The sequence below is a fragment of the Juglans microcarpa x Juglans regia genome, chromosome 2S, assembly GCF_004785595.1.
Source record: "Juglans microcarpa x Juglans regia isolate MS1-56 chromosome 2S, Jm3101_v1.0, whole genome shotgun sequence".
In the NCBI taxonomy this organism is placed as follows: domain Eukaryota; kingdom Viridiplantae; phylum Streptophyta; class Magnoliopsida; order Fagales; family Juglandaceae; genus Juglans; species Juglans microcarpa x Juglans regia.
In genome coordinates, this window is record NC_054597.1 from 13,743,769 (window position 1) to 13,766,491 (window position 22,723).

The 22,723-nt window shown below is 35.6% G+C and overlaps 3 protein-coding genes across 4 annotated transcripts; 1 reads left to right on the forward strand and 2 right to left on the reverse strand.

Moving 5' to 3' along the window:
* The first annotated feature begins 223 nt into the window (after nt 1-223).
* LOC121253224 (protein ULTRAPETALA 1-like) lies at nt 224-4,827 on the forward strand. Of its 2 annotated transcripts, none has more exons than XM_041153202.1 (3): nt 224-1,010; nt 2,477-2,801; nt 4,436-4,827. In XM_041153202.1, the coding sequence occupies exons 1-3, from the start codon at nt 797-799 to the stop codon at nt 4,608-4,610; spliced, it is 714 nt and encodes a 237-aa protein (XP_041009136.1). In that variant the 5' UTR covers nt 224-796; the 3' UTR covers nt 4,611-4,827. The 2 variants fall into 2 exon arrangements, with proteins under 2 accessions (XP_041009136.1, XP_041009137.1); XM_041153203.1 differs by lacking the exon at nt 224-1,010 and adding an exon at nt 1,027-1,378.
* Nucleotides 4,828-11,037: 6,210 nt separating this feature from the next.
* On the reverse strand, nt 11,038-11,396 carry LOC121252887. The gene has a single exon (XM_041152718.1). The coding sequence runs from the start codon at nt 11,337-11,339 to the stop codon at nt 11,133-11,135; it is 207 nt and encodes a 68-aa protein (XP_041008652.1). The 5' UTR covers nt 11,340-11,396; the 3' UTR covers nt 11,038-11,132.
* Nucleotides 11,397-12,858: 1,462 nt separating this feature from the next.
* LOC121253266 (secretory carrier-associated membrane protein 1) lies at nt 12,859-20,790 on the reverse strand. Its single transcript, XM_041153265.1, has 12 exons — nt 20,583-20,790; nt 18,932-19,033; nt 18,734-18,796; nt 18,155-18,188; nt 17,937-18,059; nt 15,875-15,937; nt 15,688-15,781; nt 14,069-14,114; nt 13,915-13,982; nt 13,689-13,737; nt 13,377-13,442; nt 12,859-13,285 (listed from the first exon to the last, which is right to left on the reverse strand). Exons 1-12 carry the CDS (start codon nt 20,634-20,636, stop codon nt 13,199-13,201), a joined length of 849 nt encoding a protein of 282 aa, XP_041009199.1. The 5' UTR covers nt 20,637-20,790; the 3' UTR covers nt 12,859-13,198.
* Nucleotides 20,791-22,723: the final 1,933 nt, after the last annotated feature.

Here is a 22,723-nt window from a genome sequence, read left to right on the forward strand (position 1 = left end):
AAAATAGATTGAGATGAATTTAATTTTTTTATAAAAAATTAAAAAAATAATAAATCACATTAATAATTGATTTGAAATAAATTGACGTGCGTTCATGTTCCAAACATGGCCTAAAATGTTCAACACCTTACAAAAACAGTTCAACCACCAATACAAACGTGGCCCAGTAAAAAAAAAACAAAGGGTTGGGGGGACCGACTCTACAAGAGTTACTTGTCAAAAAACCAAACCTCGTCTGCTCCCCATCCCAGGAGAGGGATTTTCGATCCTCACAAAACCCAAAGCACTGATCTCTCTCTCCCTCTCTCTCTCTCTCTCATGTCATATCATGCAAATAGCACCCTAAGCGGAGCGTCCTTTAACACCCCCCACCCTTCGCCCCTTCAGCCCACGACATTTGTTTCTCCCTTCGCCAGCTCATTCATTCCCAACCCCAACCCCAAACGCATCACCAAGACACCAACCCAACCCGGGCCTTCACTCTCTGATATCCTCTCTCCCTCTCTCCCTCCATCTCTCAACGTTTTCTCCACCGGATCTCTTGGAGTGACCCTTTGGAGATGCGTGCTTTCTGAACATCGTCTCTTTACCCCTTTTATATATTCTTCTGGGTCTCTCTCTCTTATACCCGAGTACTCGTTTTCGGTTTTTAAGGGTTTTTTTTTTGTTACTTTGTCTGCGATTTCTCTCCTAAATATCTTGTAGGGTTTTCGGGGTTCGTTCTCTTTGTTGTTCAAGAACAGAGTGTTTTTCTTGTTTCTGCTTGAAGAGAGAGAGAGAGAGAGAAAGAGAGAGAATGGCTAATGGGGCCGAGAGAGAGTGTGAGTTGGTGGTGATGTTTAGCGATGAGGAGCTGAAAGAGATGAGTGAGGTGAAGTGGGGCTTGGACTATATAGAGGTCATGTGTGGGTGTACCAGCCACAGATATGGTGACGCCGTTGGGAGGCTTAGGGTTTTCCAAAATGGTGACCTTGAGATCACTTGTGAATGCACCCCTGGTTGTCAGGAAGGTCTCTCTCTCTCTCTCTCTCTCCGCCTTATCATGCTCTTTTTGGGAAATGAGTTTTGATTTTATGCATGTTGGATGCGTGTATGCGTGTGCATATACCATTTGTGGTGAACTGGGGTTTGACGTTGATGTGAACCACTTTCTGTTATTTAATCTGCTTCGGGAGTAGAGTTATTGGTGATGGAGAGCCTTGCAAGTTGTTCATTGTTTTTCTGTTCCACAGTTCAAGTGTATGTTGTTTTGTCTGAGTGAAGGAGTTATCTTCAATGTTCCAACACAATATAGTGCAGTTATGTATATGGCCAACAGGATATGGTCCGGTTCAGATTGAAACGTGGCTGTTTTGTTTAATACGGTGGTGTTCTGTGAGTACGTATCATTGAATGAAACCTGCATTGTCATTATGGTTGTTATTTCAATCTCTTCGGCTAGTTTGAGATTGGTTTTTTACCCTCCAAGTTCTGCTCTTTCTGTTCAGCAGAGTATAATGTTGAGGGATGATGTAGCATTGGTTGTATATTTTATGGTTTTCTCCATGTTTTCCTCTTCTCGGTTCCGTTGGTATGTTACCACTGGAGTCACTGATGAAAATTTTCTTTTCTTTTTGATAATCCTATGGTGATCCGTTTGTTCTTAGGCCTTGATCGTTTCGGGCAATGATCAAAGTTTGAGCTTGAATTCTGATGAACAATCGTGGCCATGGTTTGCCAAGTTGATATGCGGTTCATGCATCTCTTGGTATGCATGCATTTTCGTTTCCATGGTGCAAGTGTCTAGATTGAAGGTTTCATGGGTAGCATAGATGGCTGAGGATTTAATAAGGTGCTGCATTCCGCCTATATATATAGCTTTAGGTATCTACTTATTAATATATATATATATATTTATATATATATAGCTTTAGGTATCCGGCTTGCAATGACAGCTTTTTGGATTAGCACCTAGAAAGATTCTTGAGGATTGCTTGAAGATTTCTTTGTGCAATGCCAAACTTGTATTCTGAAAGATTGTAAGCCCTGAACTCAGTTTGACGACCTAATTAATCGACCACTTGTGATGTGAATGTTCTAATAAAAATAATATATCTTTCTGATTGATTGAATAATTTGATTTCTGATCCCAATCATCAGAATTGAAAGAACCACCTGCCTACTATCAGTCCCTAACCATTATTTCTTCTTCATACTGTCGGTCATCTTATGGCTCTTTCAAGAGAATGTTGTAGATGTAATGACTGGATCAGTTGTTAGGGACTTTAACTTGGTTAGCACAATCCTTTTGTCAATATCTACCAAATTCTGATTCATTGTCCTTTAAAAATGCAATGTATTGAACTAGTAAGGATGCTGGTCTATCACGTCTTCTCACTCATTCTTATAATCTCATGCGGGCTATACTTTCTGTTGTGTACAGCATGTGCTATAGTTCTGATCATCTAATTCCTCTACTGACTATTTGAATGACTAGACAAGTTGACTCCGGCTGCATTTGAGAAGCACTCTGGAAGAGAGACAGCTAGGAAATGGAAGAATAATATTTGGGTTATAGTTAATGGGGAGAAGGTTCCATTGTTTAAGACAGTGCTGCTCAAATACTACAACCAAGTATCAAAAAATGCTAATGGGTCCCACAGATCCCATAATGGACGAGTTTCTCACCGTGATGAGTTTGTTCGTTGTACTAGATGCAACAAGGAGCGTAGGTTCCGATTGCGAACAAAAGAGGAATGTCGCATTCATCATGATGCTTTGGCAGATGTAAATTGGAAATGTTCTGATCTTTCATATGATAAGTATGTTTGCCCTTACATTGAATTCTGTTTTCTTTTTTATCCTCAAAATAATAATGTTGAATTTCTTATTTGATATATGAGGATATGAGCCATTCAGTAACATGCTGCTTATGTTTACCATTTTATCCTAGAGAATTGGTATCTAGAAATGTGTCAGTGCATATCAGGACTGAAATGATTGCAGTTTTCTTATTTTCAATCAGATAAATCTTTTTCTAATGGCTTGCATTATGCTCATTCAATGTGCTGGCCTGTTTGTTTCTTTATCTCTACTTTTACTGTAGATTTTTCTTTTCCACATAGGATACCTTTGTGCTTTGTTACAAAAAATAGCATCTTTTAGATTGTAAGTGACCTGGAAGGTTCCGATTTGTCCCTAAATTGATTTTTCAAGATGCAAGTTTGTTTAATAGATTTGGGGGACCCTGGTCTGGTTAGGTCTGGACCTCAGCCATGGTGTGTCATTTTCATAGTAATCATTAAAATCTTGAAGATGTTGTTAGTATGTCAAATGAAGCCTGAAGTAAATTTCACAAGGTAATTTTTGTTCCTGTGAGGGAATTGGGGAAAACCTCTGCAAGCTTCCACAGTTTCATATATAGGATATGGAAGAATTTCTTATACATGTAAAATGTTGATTTTGGCTCTCTGAGTTGAGAATAAAAGGTAGCTTAGCTCTTTCATACCATTATGGCCTCTTGATGGAATGCAAATGATCCTGTGTAGTCTAAGTCTTAGACTGAAGGTAAACCTATCTTGGACCTTGAAGTGGAATCTTTCTGCATTGGCATAATTTAAGAGGAGCTTTTTATATGTTTCTGGTTTCAACTTCTCACTCTTAAGATTGTGATTGGAAAAAATGGTCTTCACCTTTCAGGCACTTCAGGCCACAAATGCTTTATCATAATATACGGATATGTAAAAATTGAAGACATACTCAACTTAGTATGTAGTGTTTTCCATGCTCCCTAGCTCCAGGAACTTTGCTTGGCTTTTTATTTACTCTTTAATAACTAATTATCAGCTAATTTCTCATTGTCTTTCTAATGCTACAAAGATGTTTGCTCGTGTTTGAACTTTGAAACACTATTGAAGTGGGTATGTGTCAATGCTGGTATGGTGCTTGTTGAGCCTTGACAGATAAGATAATGAAAAATGGATAGGATTGTCTAAGGTATCAATCGAAGGAGTGCAGCAAAAGCCATCGGGATTTCTGAGTGGACTTTTTGCATTGAAGAACTAGAAAGTTATCGAAGACTAGAAAGAGAGAGATATCAAGGGAATTGGAGACTATGAGTGATGTACTTTTTTATGCCAGCTATCTTGCACTAGATACATTTAAAATTATGAAGCCTTGCAAAGTTATTAGTGGGACACTGCCAATAATATATCTTCAAGGCCTCGTTATTCAAAATGCAATGGACAAGGGGTGCAACCTCCCACCCACCCACACACATCTACACTCACGTACCAAAATCACTACGCATTCCTGTATATCTTTTTTCATGTACAAGAATATTTATGTATCTATCTTTGTATGACACTGGTGATTTTAGTAGGCATTAACTCTTATGGTAGCGTCTTTGGTTGAGTTTCATAGTTACTCATGTGAAACAACGGCTTTCTGTATTCAGAATTACATGTGATGATGACGAGGAGCGAGCGAGTCGCAGAGTGTACAGGGGCTGCACGCGTTCTCCAACATGCAAGGGCTGCACTTCTTGTGTCTGTTTTGGATGTGAAATCTGTCGTTTCTCTGATTGCAGCTGCCAAACCTGCATCGACTTTACTAGGAATGCGAAGACTTGAGTCTCCAAAAGCATTAATCCGTCAATCAAGCCCACCCACATTTGAAAAGCTCTTGAGAGTCATTTGTCTACCTTACAGCTGACAGCAGATATGAGTTTACCTCCCTCCCTGCTGGGTTGTTCATCAGTGTTCGCTGTTCACGTGGACTGGTTTATAACACTATCAAATTCAGTAACTTGTTCCTTCCATTTATATATTTGGCTCGTGCTTGATTTTATTGTTCTACCCATTTTTTGTTTTTATTGGTTCATCTTTTTTAAAGAATTATTATTGATGTAGATTTTCCAATTATTGTGAGTAGATGGATAAAATTGTCTAACAACCGCAGCGAAATGGTTCAAGGAAGAAGTAGAAGTCCCCTGAGACGAGCTATGCCTCTCTCTTTTCGTTTACTGAGGATGTACTGAACGTGCTTGCTGGCTTAGATTTGTAGGGAATGGCTTACTGAGGATGTACTACTGAATTCAATGCTTATTGGATTTGATTCTGCAGATTTTGGATATTCTTCAGAGTGTAAGTAACTCTACTCCCCAAAAACTGTTGCCGAATTTCTTTTCACGGTTTGAATTAAATAAATGTAAGCATTAGTGGAAATAAATTGAGTCTATAATGAGGAAGAATCAATCAGTAACCATTGTTCCTATCCCTATTCCAAAGGGCTACATGAATTTATTAAAACAACTGCAGATTCTCCCAGCCGATTTTAAACTTGGGCAATGCTGAACATGGTTAAAAGATTAACAAGCAATTATATGGCTGTCTTTTGGCTCGAGCGACTTCCTTCACAGGGAGAGAGGTGTAGAGGCAGTCATTTAACAAAAGCAAATTTAAAAATAAATATGGGTTGATGCTTATAAAATAGATCTAATATATCATATAAAACTATTATCATTTTAAAAATTTTCATATGTATATCTATAATAGGGGCATGGACAGGATAAGCTGACATTGGTTAAATATTAATGTCAACATCGGCTGTTGACCAACCCGACGTGGCAGAAAACTTGTACACTTAGCATTAGTCATTTCTTCGAGATATAAATATAGCATATAGACCCCACTCTATTTAGTGTTGTAGTCCACATTATCCAGGAATATTCAATATGGTGGGATTAGTAGACCGTAGCTATTACTTTTTGAAGTGTGAAAGGTGTTTGAATAACTTGTTATGGATCCCCCCCCTTCTGTGAGTGTAAAATCAATGCTTCTCTCTCAAAACCTACCACTTTCTCACCCACATAAGATGCTCATTGAGTGGATGAGGAGTTCCACGCTCCCACTCTTCTCTCTTCCCCCTTTACCTATAAAGCTCAGAAGCCATTATTGTATATATATATTTTTTATATGTATATTTTTCTTTTCCTATAATGGAAAATGAATTATCTGCCACCTCCGAGCATCATGCTCTATATCACCAAGTTAGAATGATGGTCCTATGTCTCACCTGTCACCCAAAGAGGCACATGGGCCCATGCACCTTCCATTATTGGAGCTCAAACTATCATGCACAATGTTTGTTTCAACAAATTCCTCGACTCAAATCTTCAAGATTTAGGATAATGATGGCCTTACTACTTTCAACTACCGGTTTACTACCCCAGCTTACATGGCTTTACTTTTTCTTTTCTTCTCTATATCACTGCTTTGCTTCTCTACTCTCTGTCTACACTACTTTGTCACTTAAGATTTGATTGAGGTTTTCATAAGCTTTCTTTGAGATATGAAGGTTTATTCAAATCGTCTCCTTTATTCAAGTGGCAATTTCTCCTCCCGCCCAAAACCCGCCTTTAGCCAGTGCGAATGTCCATCCTTGCCGACGGCAAGCCACTATAAACGTTATCAACCTAAGACAGTTCAACTCTTGCACATGATTTCTCTTTCCCTCTCAGAAGTCCCTCTTTCCACAGTACGGCATTGGCCTGAGAGAGACATCGAGCCTAGACGTCAAGCCCAACCCTTGAGCACACCTCCACATCGCGCCTCCTACGGTGAGGATACTTTTGTTGGGTACTTTGCGTTGCACCTCTTGTAGTATGGAGAAATCACTTGAATATTTTCCTTCTAACTTGAATATCAATACAAGTGATTTTAATTTGTTATTCAAATTCTTTTATGGATGTCTTTGAGTGTCTAGTATCATGCCAGGAGCTTCTCATATAATCCCAGGGGCAACCATTTGCATAAGAAACCTATTAACATCGTTCAAAGGTATCAAAAATAAAATAACACGTAAGACGAGCAAGATTAATATATTTTAAAGCACTGTTTATGTTCTTGTTTCGTTTTTTAATCCGAATATAATGGGAGTGCCATTATTATATTGTGCACTGATATTTTCTTGCATATGTTCACTATTGTTTGTAGCTAAAAAAAATCTATCGAGTCAAAGATTTTTAACAATACTAAACATAAGAATTTAAACAATCCTACTATGTTCACTGTTGAAGGACCACACATATACAAATCTCCCTGCCTCATATTAACAATACCAAACATAATATGTAGTCTAAGTCCAACATCATATAACAAAGTTTCAACAAAAAACTAGAAAAACTTCCAACCTCATTGATTGGTTAAATTAAAGCAGCATCCATATTAATAGAGAAAAAAAGAAATCCACGACACTATAAATGGAACCTGCCCTATATCTACACAAGAGAATCTTTGTTTTGCATGTTTTATTCTGAATTTCTATTTGGGTAGCTTCTATTTCCATTGTCGACCTCTTAGATGCCGCTTACTCAATTGATATATCGTTTTGACTAGTATTTGCCATCAACAGTCTGTTCATTATTTGGAGATGTTCTATTATAGCCATACCATATTCAGGAATTTCAAGACCTATCCAAGTGGAAAACTTGCATGACAGGCCATACTGCAAAACAAAACAACAAACATATGGGTCAAGCTTGGTTTTCAAGCACAAAGACATGGTTAAAATATGGCATCTTACTTGCCAATTCTTACAAATAAAAACCCTTCTACCATAATTTGCATCCTTACAAAGAGTTTGTAGACTTGCTTTCACACCACACCGTAGATGTTGATCTAAAAGCTGAGCTTAACATAGAATTTGTAGACATTTTACACTACCAAAGTTGAGTTTTACACTACCAAACTTGCATTATAAAAGTGAGAGAAATTTAACAGATTCACACAAAAATGTAGATTCTTCATAGCTCTAAATATGCACAAAGGCCAAAAGAGCAAGTGATAAGAGCAAAGTAAAGTAATGATACAAATCTCCAAAAACAAAGACCCACCTCTTTGGATCCAAGAACCCCACAAAGACACCATATGCTAAAAATAACAAAATAGAGTGCAAAGGGAAGAGAGAAAAAACCCACTTAAGCAAATCCGAATACTCAATTAAAAAGTGAAGAGAGTCTCAAAAATCACCCGACCTTGAGGCTATAGACATAATGTAGACTTGTCAAATAGATCAAAAAGGAAAAAATAAAGCCATGTAGACTAGATAGTAATCCGATAGTGGGAAATAGTAAGGGTATCATTACCCCCAAGATTTAGGTCTCGTTTGCTTTCAGAAAACATCTCATCTCATCTTATCTCATCTCATCGTTACAACTTTCTCAAATTTCCATACAAAATAAAATAAATAATTCAACTTTTTCAAATCTCAAAATAAAAATAATATTAAAAAATATATTCTAACAATATTTTATTCAATTTTTTAACTTTAATCTCAACTCATCTCATCTCATCTCTGAAAACAAACGAGCCTCACTCACACCTCTCCACTACATCACCCTCGTAGTCATCTAGCGATTTCTACCACCCTACATCTGAATATTTTCAGCGATTGTATGGCGTCCTCCAACCTCTAAATTTTCGTGAATTAAAATTATCTTATCTTAAGCTAGAAAACTCCATTTTAATCTTACCTAAATCATCCCCGCTTTCAAGGCATTACCTGTTGTTGCCAACGAAAAACGCTACACTTTTTTTTTTTTTTTTTTTTTTTTTGTCGGTTTTTTGGGCTTGAGGCTCCTTGATGGATCAAACATGGGCTATGATCTCTTGGACTCTACAACTCACCATAGTTGTTGATATCGGTTCCCTTTTCTCATTTCCCCTTCCAAGGCTTAAGAGCACATAATTTGTGTATATTTTTTTTATAATACATCATTAAAATTCATTTTTTATATTTTAACTATTGATATTTACAATTTAATATTTTATTAATTTCAAGTATTTTGTTTTCTAAGATTTTGCAATATCTCCATATCTTTTTATATTTGCAATATATAATCATATAAAAATGAAAGCAAAAGATGAAAAAAAATGTGACTATATATTATGAGATAAAAATAATTAGAAATATTAGATGCATGGAAATCATTTCATTCCTAGTTATGAATCTAGCAAAATATTAAAACCCATTTCATCTAACAAGTGTTAATAGGAAGACAAAGTGGAAAGAGATCAAATGAATAAAATAAATTTTACATAGGATGAATAATGCCAACTAAATGTAGATCAGGATAACTGTAATTTTTTTTTTTTTTTTTTATATGTGGAGGGGGGTTTCGAATTCCAGACTTCCATTTTAGATGTTGGGGTTATGCTGATCAGGCCACAGATTTTTAGCATCAAAATAACTATAACAAAATGTAAAATAAAGATAAAATACATGATTCATTGGAGCCCAATTGATTATTTTAGACATACAAATAAAATACAAGATCCATAGATATATATATATATACACACATCATACCCTTTTTTATGGTTTTTTTTTTTTTTTCTCCTGAAACGAAAAATACTAATTTAATTATCTGTCTTTTGACGACCTTCAAACAACACACATTGCACTGTCAGAACAAAGCGAGTGTCTTACATGCATGGCTCCGAAGGGGCACGTGGGCACCACTCATCTCCCGATCTCTAGAACTCAAATTGTCACACACATCGCTATAGCTAGCTGCATTAGATTCTTCCACCTCAGATATTTTACTACCTAACCACTTTTACCGCTGGGTGGTATTTTTTTCTTTTTTTTTTTTTTTACTTTTTTTAATACATTTAAATATTTTAAAATATATATATATATATATATCAATACAATTAAAAACATTTTCTTAATCACTAAAAAAAAAAAAATTACTAAACGGTCAAATAAAACGGTACAAATGGGAGGAGAAAGTAATATTTCCCAACCATATATCTCTGCCCACGCCTGATCTACATTTCGCCTCATGTTCTTCTCAAATGCCTTCGTTAAATCCTACCTATTTTAACTGCTTCCCATAAAGCCAGGTGTCGACTCACAAGTTGATGAATGCCTGATCCATTGCTGCTATATATCTAAACACCAATCAATATTTCTGTCAAAAAAAAAAACCTCCTTAATTTTGGTCTCCAATCCAACCTGAATCATTCCTGCTCTCAAGTTATTGCTTCTTGTTATGGGAAAACGCAAGAGATACTGTCTTCTCGCGGGTCTTTAGGGGTGAGATCTTGATGGGTCTAACATGGGCTTCTTGTTGGGATATATGTAGAGATTGATTTTGGAGCTAAAAAAAATATTTGCTGAAAGTTGACTCAAGTCAAAGTTTGCTCGACATATCGCTATTGAGTTTGCTCGAGGTGACAGAAATTCTAGTGTTCACTTGATATTCGCTCGGCACTCCACTCGAGCCAATATTCATTTGACTTTTCACTCGAGTGAAGTACGCAGTTTTTACCAAATTAGGTTTCCAACGCCACTCACTATAAATATATCATATTAGACTTGTGTTGAACGACAAAAATATTTTTTGAGAGAGAACAATTGTCTAGTAAGTGCATATTGTATAAGAGGACAAAAAGCCCTAGAGAATGTGAGTTGAGATTGAATGATTCTAATCTCCTCTAGTTAATAAGATTTTTACAACTCTATAGATATAGCCAATTTGTTGAACCACGTATATTATACATCGTGTGCTTAATTGTCTTGCTTTTACTTTCTTTTTCACTGTTAGTGCGTGTATTTTGCATAACATTTCACAACACTTCTATGATCTCTTTATTCTACCGCAACTTATGATTTCATGAGATGCTGATAAATAAAGGTGAATATATTTTTTTGACATTTAATTGGCTTAGTTTTTTACATCCAAATTATCAGTCTTAAACTAACTAGTAAGCTTTTCAGAATTTTCTCTATGATTTTTCAAATATTAGTTCCTGAATAATGTTTATTATTCCTATGTAATAATGTATGACGAAAAATGCTGGGATCCCGCTGGTAACTTCCGCTGTTTTTATTTTTATTTTTTTTTTGTACTCAATCATTAAGTAAATATTTTTTAATAATTGTGTGTTTTTTTTTTAAGTATTTAAAAGTGTTAAAAAAAATGTATGTAAAAAACAAGTCAAAAATACAAACACACAAAATAAACTAGCTCCCAGTGGAGTTATCAGCGGTGGCTGTAGAGCCATACAATATATGACAGTTTCAGGATATATGCAAATTACTAACAAGTACAGACTGGCTGGTTGGCCTGTATAAAACTCTATGATCTATCGGTAGGATCGAAGAACGGCTCCACAAAATGTGCATATGATGGCTTTCCAGGATTTCCAATAGAAAGGCTCATGACAAAATCTTGTAGCTGTCTTCATATCCGCCACGCTTGCCCCGCTCCCGCACCGCGAACAGGTTCCCGCCGCCGGCTTGCTCCGACGCACCTTCCGCTGTTGATCGACCAGAAAACAGAAACAGACCATTGTATTATTTTGGGGTATAATGTATATATCACGTGAAACTTGCTGCTGCTACAATACGAGGTCGAGCGAGTTTGGAGAGCATCGTAGGCATAGCAGCCGTTGGACTGATGTAATGTGGTTGAGGCTGGATGATTTAAGTAGAGGGAAAATGCGTAGCTTTGAAGCTTCTCTGTTCTGATCTACTGTGACTGAAGTCTGAAAGGCTTGTGGTATTGTTCCACGTGTAATAATGCAGATAGAAATAATAACCATGCCTGGATGGTAGCAAGATCTGGTGCGTCACGTGGACAAGAGGAAGGGCTGGTAATGATCCTGTAATAACTAAGCGGGGGTTTTAATGCAACTGAAATATGTGGGTGGCAGTTGGTTGGTACCTGTTGATTTTGGTTTGGATTTGAGAATGGGCAAGTCCTAGTCAAGGGGCCGGCCAATGGGCTACCTTGGATAGCCTTTTTGTATGTTTTCCATGTAATTAATTAATAGATACATATAATAATTGAGAAATTTTTCAAAAATTTCAACATATACACGTGTTAATTTGCATAATGACGTGCATGTATTTATTTTCTTTTTTATATGAAGAAACAAAGAAAATAAAATGCTCTATACCTTACACATTTTTTTTCTCTCAAATATTTCATTTGTTCTTCTCATCATAAGAGTTTAATTTAGTAAAAAATAGATTTTTTATTAAAAGTTTTTAGTGTAAAAACTAAAAATATATTGTAAAAAATAATATCATTTACAAAAATATCCTTATTTTAAAATATAATTATATAAAAAGCTGTAAAATAGGATTTTACACGTATCATCAATCAAATGAATAAGCTCTTTCGATTTTGAAATTGAGTTAAGATGCACGACTTATTGTACTGATATAGAATATAGAATATAGAGATGTCTCCATCGATTTTCAAATGTTACATCATAGTTTTAATAATGTGAAAAACAATAATAAATAATTAATTAATTAAAAGCGAGAGAGAGAGGAGTCGTTACAAATCATAATGCTGATTATAGCAGCAGATTGTTTACTTGTATGTTAAGATTATATATATCCTACCATTATATATTGAGAACGACATCATCAGTTTGCTTCACACTGAAATGATGTGCAAGCTCTCTCCAACCTTATTCAAATTAAAGCTAGAGATATCTTGATGCTAATTTAAAATTTAACTAACATTATTTTTTAAATAAAATTAATAATTTAATTGGATATATTACTTTTATTTTATAAATTTAAGAGTAGTGCTATACAAGTTTAAGTTGTGCAAACCTTACATAGGCCCTTTGTAGAAAAGTGAGTCCCACTAAAACAAGGTACATTTTTTTTTTTTTTTAATACTTTTTCATGGTAGGATCCATTGTTTTATAAAGGGGCTGTGTAAAAGCTTGTATATCTGGGATGAACAATACATAACAACAGAGCACCAAATGGAGGGGGATGAGCGTTATTTCATACATTCTTTTGGAAGTACAAGCAATTAAACAATTAGGCACGACTTGATCATGTAAATTAATGTTGATGTGGGCAGCTCGACATCTGATTCCTTTGAAGTCCTTCAATGACTGTGGTGGGATAACATGCTGCTACTATTAATACAATCTAATGACTCAATTTCTCAGCTAATAACTATATGGTACCGGACCAAGAACCGGCGAAACATAAATGTGTTTCAGCTAATCTACATTCATCGTATTAGCAAAACATAAATACAGAAGGAAATACATCAAGAGGTGTGACTGCAAAGCAAGCCAAGAACCGGCGAGGAAAGAACGATTTAAGATATCGAACTCTTTGGGCAAATCAGGCGAGATCAAATCGCAAATAACATCTCGGTTCAATATGTTCAAGGTCATAGTGCTGCCATCATGGTCCCTCTTGCTGCATCCCTCTTCATCTCAGCAGCCTTGCCACTGCCTCGGAAATACATGTAAACTTGCTGCAGAATAGAGCCAGATAAGACAGCCTCAGAAACCAAAATGTACCGTGACCCCCACAATTATGCAGAGTTTAAGTCAAAATTGTTAAACCTGAATAACCCAGATACTGAGCAATGATTCAAGGCAAAAAAACGCAAATCCAATAAAGTAGAATATCTGCAAGTAAGAACAAAAGCATTGTCTGAAGTACCCGTCAACATCAACACAACAATTCATGTCCCAGTCCATTTTCCTCTTACAGTTGGCAACATTTAAAACTATCTATGATAGTAGTATCAAGGTATATTTTGTCCGATTTCATTCTACACAATACTATACCAGTAGAGCAATTGTTTTGCTACTCTAGTGGTCTAGTGACAACATCCAAGTCAATATAGATATATACAATGGTTTGAAACTTACCCCCACCAAAGCATGCCCGCTTAACACATCAATTGCAGGCAAAATACCTCTGTCCACGGGAGCACGCCGTACAAAATCAGCAGCAGAGTACAGAAGGAAATAATTAATACACCAGGAAATACCAGTGCTCTGAACAGTATTTTCTCTAATGTGAATTCATTCTCTCTTCATCCAGACTTTTTACCTACTTGCAAAAGAAGAGCCAATGAAAAAACTAGAATCTTACGTGAGGGATTTCCCTTTGAAAATAATGGGAGGAGCAACTGCAGCAAAGATGCAAAACGCAATGTGTACCTGCATGGAGGACAACAGTATTGAGCAATCCCAACACATCTTCTATGCAGAAACGACATCTAAAACAAGAATATAAATTAACTTACCACGTAAGACAGAAAAAACCAACCAAACTTCAGAGCACTATCAGTCCTATAACAGGAGATGGCACACAATTTTAGAAGAGAACCTGATATGTCAGAAAAAACAATAAAAAAGTTCATATAATCAATGTTACAGGAGCAAAAAAGAAATATCTTCTTTTCTTTTCTTTTTCTTCATTCACTCCCTGCAAAGGCACTGAATGAAGCACTACATGGCAACCGAAAATATTAGGCAAAATATAGACAGTGCTTTACAAGCAAGTTGGCATGGACATACACAGAGTCAACTCACTATTGACACACTGAGACGCTGATAATCATCATTTTCACTAACGCAACCTTTCTTGTTTCCTAAAAAACATGCTATTAGCCAAAAATGCAAGGTTTAAGCCATTGGAAAGGAAACTCAACATAGGTCAAGTCTATGGTCTTTTCTTTTTTATTTTTATATTTATTTGTTTATTAGTAAGTCTAGTCTACTGCCACTTAGCCTCAAAACTTACGCTTAAAGAAAAAATCTTGTTGGTGGGGCATGCAACATAGTGGAAGCCCATAGCAAGCTCATCTATAGCATATGAAGAAGGCGATATAGTCTTCAAGTATATGATAGTAGCCTTCCTTCGAAAGCCCCTTTACTTAACATGTATGACATTTTTTTTATAAGTACATAATGTAGTGGAAGCATGCAACATAAAAACATTTGAGTAAACTTGTACATAACGGGTCATACATACATAAAATATATAACATGTAATGTAAGTTTACTCAACTGTTTTCAAGTCGTATACTCTGCTAAGTTTATGGTATGTATATGCCATGTTACGAGAAGAAAAGAATAGACCAAAACAGAAAGGAATATTATGTATGAATGCATGAAATGATTCTAAATGTGACTCCACCCATACAGCCACCAGATGGAGTCGAGATCCTTATGATTACCAACTCTCACACACAAACGTAATTGTGTGTAGGCTACCAAAGAGAAAAAATGAAAAATGCTTTGTGATGTGTAAAATGTTTTATCGATATTTTTCAAAGAAAAAAGATTTTTTTTAACTATTGTTACTGTATGATGTATGTAAATTTACAGAGTATTCAATTCATGTTTGTTTTTATGTTTTAACTACCCAAAGACTGTCAAAGACAAGTCTACAGGTCACGGTCATGGGCCAAATCCTTTATCTACAAGATGCTTTTACAGGTGCCTTTAGCACAATAGAGAGCTCATGCTTAGTATGATATTGTTGGAATAAAGACTATATTTAGTTTTTAAGTTTCTTTTTAGCAACAATGGTTGCTTAGGCTTTTGATTTACAGAACTGTTTATTCTTTCACTATGATATGAATAGTATACAGCATCATATCCCTAAAGAGAATGGAGCATTATCTTTATCTACAAGATGCTTTTACAGGTGCCTTTAGCACAATAGAGAGCTCATGCTTAGTATGATATTGTTGGAATGAAGACTATATTTAGTTTCTAAGTTTTTTTTTTTTTAGCAACAATGGTTGCTTAGGCTTTTGATTTACAGAACTGTTTATTCTTTCACTATGATATGAATAGTATACAGCATCATATCCCTAAAGAGAATGGAGCATTATGAAATCAGACAGAATAATACCTCATAGCATGATAAAGAGGCCGATACCACAACACATATGCTCCAGGAACCCCTGATATGAAGTAGATGATAGCAAGAAACCAAATTGTTGGGCCTACAAGAGAAGATAAGTTCAAGACCAAATCCCGCAAGACTGTTGTTTGTTATGAATCAAGATTATCTGCCGGCATAAAAATGTAAAACAGACCTTCCCCTTTTATCCAAGCGGTCGTAACTGCCACAATATTCCACAAGAGACACACAACCAAACCTACAACATGATATAGAGTTCATAAGCTCAGAGTCACTTTTTTTTTTTTTTAATCAAAGTAAACAGGGACATTCTGACCATTTTTATCACAACATCCTTTATACAAAAACATTGAATAAAAAACTGAAAAAGAAAAAAAAAAAGGCATGAAGATCTGTCTCAAACAATTGAACAAAGACATACCAACTAGAAGCTTCAATGTTCGTCTTACAAGCATAAAACCCAAAAACAAAAGAAATAAATCATGCTTTCCAAGGGTACAAATAAAAAGAAAAGGGATAATTGCACATTACATCCTCGAACTACCACTTTTCCAACGTGTACTCCAAACTATGAAAACTTGTGATATCCACCCTAACCTCCAAATAGGTTTCACTGTGCAGCTTCTATTAAGATCTAGCTGTTAAGATTATATTTTGTTCCTATTAACATTTAGATCATAATCACCCATCAGAGTGCAGCCTAGTGGTGAAAGGGTGGGCTTGGAATGAATTGTAGACAAAGACATCCTTTGCTCTATGAGTTTCCCTTGGATTACCAGATACGCGGTTTGAAGTGTGAGGGTCATTATCCAAGGTTCACTCCTCGGGACTAAGTTTGAAGGGCCCTGCCTTGGTGAGGTTCCACGTCATCAAAACAATTAGCAGTTAAATCGTAATCAAAATGCACATTGAAACCCGTTGTTAATTTAAGGTAGTGTCATTTCCTAGTATGGTGCACATTGCAAGCAGAAACACCATTTTATCATGAACCACAGAGGTCCCTACTACAAAATAATATCTAGTAAATAACGTGTAAAAGAAACTTCAGGTAGCCAGCTTGAGCAAACTAAACAAATTAAGAACCAAACAAGAAAAGGGAAAGGCAGTGACAGCTGTGAACAGCCTGAATGTTAACTCAATAAAAAATGTGAAAACTGAACCTTTTAAACATGATGTTTTTCTTGAGACATGATTCAAGCTATATTGGTGTATCCCCCCCCCCCCCCCCCCCACTTTTCACTGCAGAATATGCTGATATTGAGCACTTAATAATACTACTTCTGAATTAAAAAATATGATTCCAAGTCTCGAAACATGGAACTGATGCTTGACGTTAATAATTTTGTTGACTCGCATTTTTATTTCTTGGGTATTATCAGAAACATGATGCTGCTTGTATTTTTTATAGCAGTAAACAAATTTTTATTGATCAAAAGAGTAGGCAATAGCCCAAGTATACAGGACATATACAAGAGCAATGCCTAAGCATGCTAGTTTAGCGATACAAGGAATTCATGAAAGGTATTGCCATGAAAATAAAATACAATCGACCAATGGAGTAAAGTACAGATGATGCTGCTGGTATTAGCAAATCTATGTTAGATATTAGAAGATGTGGGCTTCAGTGTTTTTATGGTACTGGGCATTTAGTGAATGTCAAATTCATTTTACAGCTATTAGGATTTATCCAGGCTATTTTAGAATCCGACCAGATTCTTTGAAATGAAAAGTAAAACAATCCAAGTTGGAATTTGGATGCCAGTAAATCTAGCTTTTTAACCTATCAAAAAAGTAAATCTAGCTTTTCACCTAGTAATAACAAAGTAGAAGGTGTGATTAAGGTGCGGTTTGGATAATGAGATGAGATGAGATGGTTTTAGATGAAAGTTGAAAGTTAAATAAAATATTATTATAATATTATTTTTTAATATTATTATTGTTTTGGGATTTGAAAAGCTGAATTGTTTATTATATTTTGTGTGAAAATTTGGGAAGTTGTAATAATGAGATGAGGTGAGATGAAACACTTTCACTATCCAAACAGGGCCTTTAAAATTTAATGCATCTAGATTCAACTTCCAGAAAATTCTAGAACATCTTAACATCAATTTGCATGTTCAAGAACTAATCTTCTTACAAAGAAAGCTATGTGAATATTAAGACAAGAAAATAAGTAGTATACAACCATTGAAACACTGAATCGAACTGCCAAGAGAGGGGATGTGTAGTTAACATACCCAAATATGTTGTGAAAGCAACATACTGAGTTCTTTGTAGATGGATAGGTATTTCATTTGCAATGTCATGATGGATAAGAGGAAAAAATGGGGGCCAATTTTTCTCCTCTATAACAATTCCCGCTGCAAAACAGAAGAAATAACATATATTGAAAATTTGCAATGGAAACTGGCAATGCACATTCCCCTCATTCAAGCACATATAAAAAATAGAATACCTCTTGCTATTGCATCTTCCCTCCGCTTTAGTTCCTGTGAAGCATCATGAAAGCTGATATGTGATTATCAATTAAGTACAGTTTATATATAAAAGCCCATGAAACAAGCAAACTAAAAAAATTCCATGCTCACAACATATGGAGTACAATTTCAAATCTAGTTTCAACATAAACACAGCAAAGTAAAAGCACAGAGTATAAATAAATATATATATATATATACATACCATTATATGCATGTGGTGGTACATAACACAGAGTTTGCGAATAATATTAAGCTAATATTTTTAGGGGAACAAAAGAAAATAATAAAGTTTTGAACTTGAATATGTTACTACCCCAAATTAGTCAACAAGTGGCCATTAATTATTCTTGCCCTACCTGCAGTTACAATAATGAATTAACATGCACTTTACCTAGTAGAAACTAATTGGCTAATACACACCCTAAAGTTAACAAACCTGTAGTAATTTTAGTACCATTCTATGAAATATTGGTCTATAGTGTTTGTCAAATCGCAGGTATGTAATTTACTAATCCATGCTCAGATGCTAAGTATGCACTCTTAGGAGTAATTACCTGTTCTCTCTTTTTCAACTCGGCTTCTTTAGACTGGAGCTCCTTCTCCTTTGATTCCAAATCCTGAGTTAAACAGGAAATAAATTCAAATTAGAAAAGGAAATTCAACCATAAATGTTAAAGGCAAGAGAATCTCCTTTTTTTTCATAGGCACCAAGATGGACTTGATAATTTAACATTTTCAGTACTTCAATCTACCTTTGCATTATCAAGAGGAATATCAATTGTAGCACCACGGTCATAAGGTTCAGGAGGCAGGGGTGAAAGCCTTGAGGTTGCAGGAGCAACACTTCCAGGATTCTAAGAAAGTCGAGAATAATTTCATAAGAAGCTCTATGGAGTCAGTATATCTGAAGCCACAATCAACTCACTACAGCATGATGACACATGCATACAAAAGAATAGGTAAAATGCCACGAAATTCAACCATAAATGCTAAAGGCACTCTCCCAGAAAAAAATCTATGAAGCAAACAAGCTAGAAAAGTGTTGTAGACAGTGTCAATGTCTACAAAGATTAAGCATAAGTAAAAGGAACAAAAGAACAAGAGTGAAATAAGTTGCTTGGAATCTACCAGTGACAATTTTTAATACATCATAGAAGTCAAAATCCTATGAATTCATGAATTAGAGTTTAGATCCACAATTAGCTTTGAATTCTAGAAAAGGTCCTGTTTAAGTCAGTCTAAATTCTAGACAAAACTCAACAGCTCAGCCAATTCATTTCCACATCATGAAGTATAAAACTTTAATGGATCAATCAAACGAGGGAAATGGATTTCTACATGCATAAAAATCCAACTTTTCCAGTTCTTTAATATTGTGACGCATGAGTCTATCAGTCCAATAACTAATGCCATCCATAATTCTAGACCAAGTGCAATGCAAAATAATCCCAAAACTTAATGAACCTCCACCATGGTTTGATTGCCCTGATCGCTTCCCCTGAGCTGCCGAATCCTATGATATCAATAACTTAAAATTTTCTGGGGCATATAAAAAAATGGAAAAAGCTAAAGGCAATAATATAAAGAACAGCCAAAGAGTACATGGAGCATGTAAACTCTGTCACAATTAAGCAAATCACAACAAAATAAATTGCCATCTATGGCCACCAGAAAGCTCTCCACGATTATACAAAACAATGAAAACATAAACACCTCGGTAGGCCATTCCCCTCCATGTAATCCTAAAATAAGCTATGAAGTCTTTATACATTTCAATTTGCTTATTGTACAACTAAAAGTTTCTTCCGTCTTGCTTAGACAAAATTCAACATCTCTTTCTCATGTTCACGGATAAAGACTATCAGACATTATTAAACATATCGAGTAAAATTACTTACAAAAAAAGTATGTCGAGTAAAATTCATCTTTACCGATAAAAAATTGAAAATGAGCACAAATTCTTATGTAACAAATAAGACATTGCCATGAAGAAAATAGAGAACTAATTTGCTTCAACAGCAGAAACCATATGAAAAGTAATTTCTTTTTTTTTTATAAGTAAAAAAAGTTGAAGTAAAAATAAAAGTTAAATAATTACGAAAGAAAAGGGAATATATAATAAAACAAACTTCTAGTTTGTTCTCGGTTCCTCAGCAACTAAATAGAGGAAGTTAACTTCATAGAGAAGGAAAATACAGGATACATTGCGCTTTATGAATTCTCATTCCGCCAGAAATAAAGCATCAAAAGCAGATCTAACTACTAAATCAATATGGTAACCAAACAACCAAATCCCACGAGTCCACAGCCTATCACATTCACGATTCCACAAAATTAAATCCAACCACCAAAATCTGAACACAAAAGATGTAAAAATCATGTACAAGTAGGCGTAGAACTCACCGCGAAAGGATTGACCTCTTCTTCGTCGAAGGGATTGGAATCGTAGCGACTCATTGTCCGGGTCGGATCTCCAATAACAACGAGATCTGAATCAGAGAAATCAGTGGCCTCCTGGGGCTGCCTAGCAACAAGAATGAGAGCATAGGAAATCGTAGGAATGTACGGACTTTTGTTTGAGAAACACTGCTCTCCGAATTTTAAATTTTTTTTAATTTAATGATTAAGTACATATTTTTTTAAAAATTTGTAAAATTTTATTTTTTAAAAAATATTTAAAGTAAAAAAAGGTTTACACTGGTACAAACTTTCGGTGGAGTAGCACCGCTTTTTCGTTTTGGATTGTTCGTTTTCTTGGGTGTTAAAAACAATTAAAAATGTAATTTAGCCCCAGAAATAATAGTTGCACGACAAGTTTTTTATATTTCTTTAAAAATAAGTAAATATGAAATTTATATAAACAATATTAATTTTTAATAGGAACTATTTACAAGTTTTAAATAAATAAATATTAAAATATTAATTTTTATAAAAAAAATTTGACTTTTGATTTAATTTTAATATTTTAAACTTAAAAATAAGAGTAATCTTTATATACAATCATGGGTTATGTAAGTGCCGTGCATTCTTTTTGAAAAAGAGTGGAGTCCACTATTAAAAAAATTAATGTTTTCATATGAATCTTATATTTAATCATTATTTTAAAAGAGTGTGTAGCGCTTATACACTCTATGATTGTAAATATTATTTTAAAAACTAATTGATACTTTTTTTATTTGTAATGGATCACACAATAAGTAATGTATTAACATACCGACTTCCATGTAGCAAAATCTAAAAAAAATATTTCATTATCAAGTTATGAAATAGTTGTATTTCAATTGTTATTATATTGTTGCTCTTATCTTTAGATTATGGTTTGGTTTGGATACTCAGATAAGATACAAATTATCTTATTTAAATTTGGACGGCTCATTTCGCAAGGGTATCCAAACGGCCACTCTTAAGTTTGTATCTCATTTCAAAAGTTTTTCAACAATTGTAATGAACAGTAAAAAAAACACTAACAATGAACAGTGAAAAGTTTTTCAAAACAGTTTCTCTTTGATAATAAAGAATAAAAAACATTAACAATGAACAGTAAAATGTCCAAATGAGCATATCAAAGTTTTCATATCAGGGATTTGAGTTACTTTTTACATCGAAAGCGGGAGAATGATAATTTTTTGGCGTGCTAAATAATATCCAAATGAGCATATCAAAGTTTTCCAGATAAGTACTCTCATCCCTCCAATTTTTCTTTTTATGACCATTTTGCAAAAAATGGCAAGTGAACCTTTTCTCACCCAGGCAAAAAGTCAAGTTCTAGCCAATTGAACTTCAAATGCTTAGTACACTTTAAGTGCACTATACAAAATGAGAGAGGGCGGGATACACTCTAAACGCACATACGGGCACAAATTAAGTGTGCATTGTGCACTGGTGCAAAGTGGTGGCCATGCACGTCCCACTGTGCGTGTACATTGCACCTCAAGTGCACGGTAACATGCACCCAGAGGCTTATGGCATCCTCCCATGAGCCCAGTTGACCGACCGACAATCACCATTTGGACCGTCGGCGGTTTCTGACAAGAGCCACAACAACCCCCGTCCATGGGGTCGTGAACAGTGATGGCAGACACAACACATGACACCAACTCGGCCTAGTTAACATTGCAACCGAGTAAGGGCAATTGGGTAAGGGTGCCGGCGGTCACCCCGTGGCACACCGGTGTCTTCTATCCCCGACCACCGTGCCGAGCAAACAATGGCTCGCAGCTTTTGCACGAATTTTACACGATAGCCACCCGACGAGCACACGGCGGACTGCCGTGAGCCCCTTACTCCCTCCGATGGTCACCACTTGGACCGCCGACATATTTTGCCAACCATGGCAGACATAAGGCTACCCGTGGCCACGCACTCTAGGAGTCTCTCGCCCACCAACTGTGGGCCTGACAAGGGTGTTGGCAGCCACCTCTGGTTCTGCTGGAGATTTCTTCCGCCACTGGAGCGCCCACTATCCACAAAGGTAGCACACATCATGCACCGCGTGGACTGTGAAGTCCCACGACGGCCACCACCCCGCCGACATTTTGTCATCA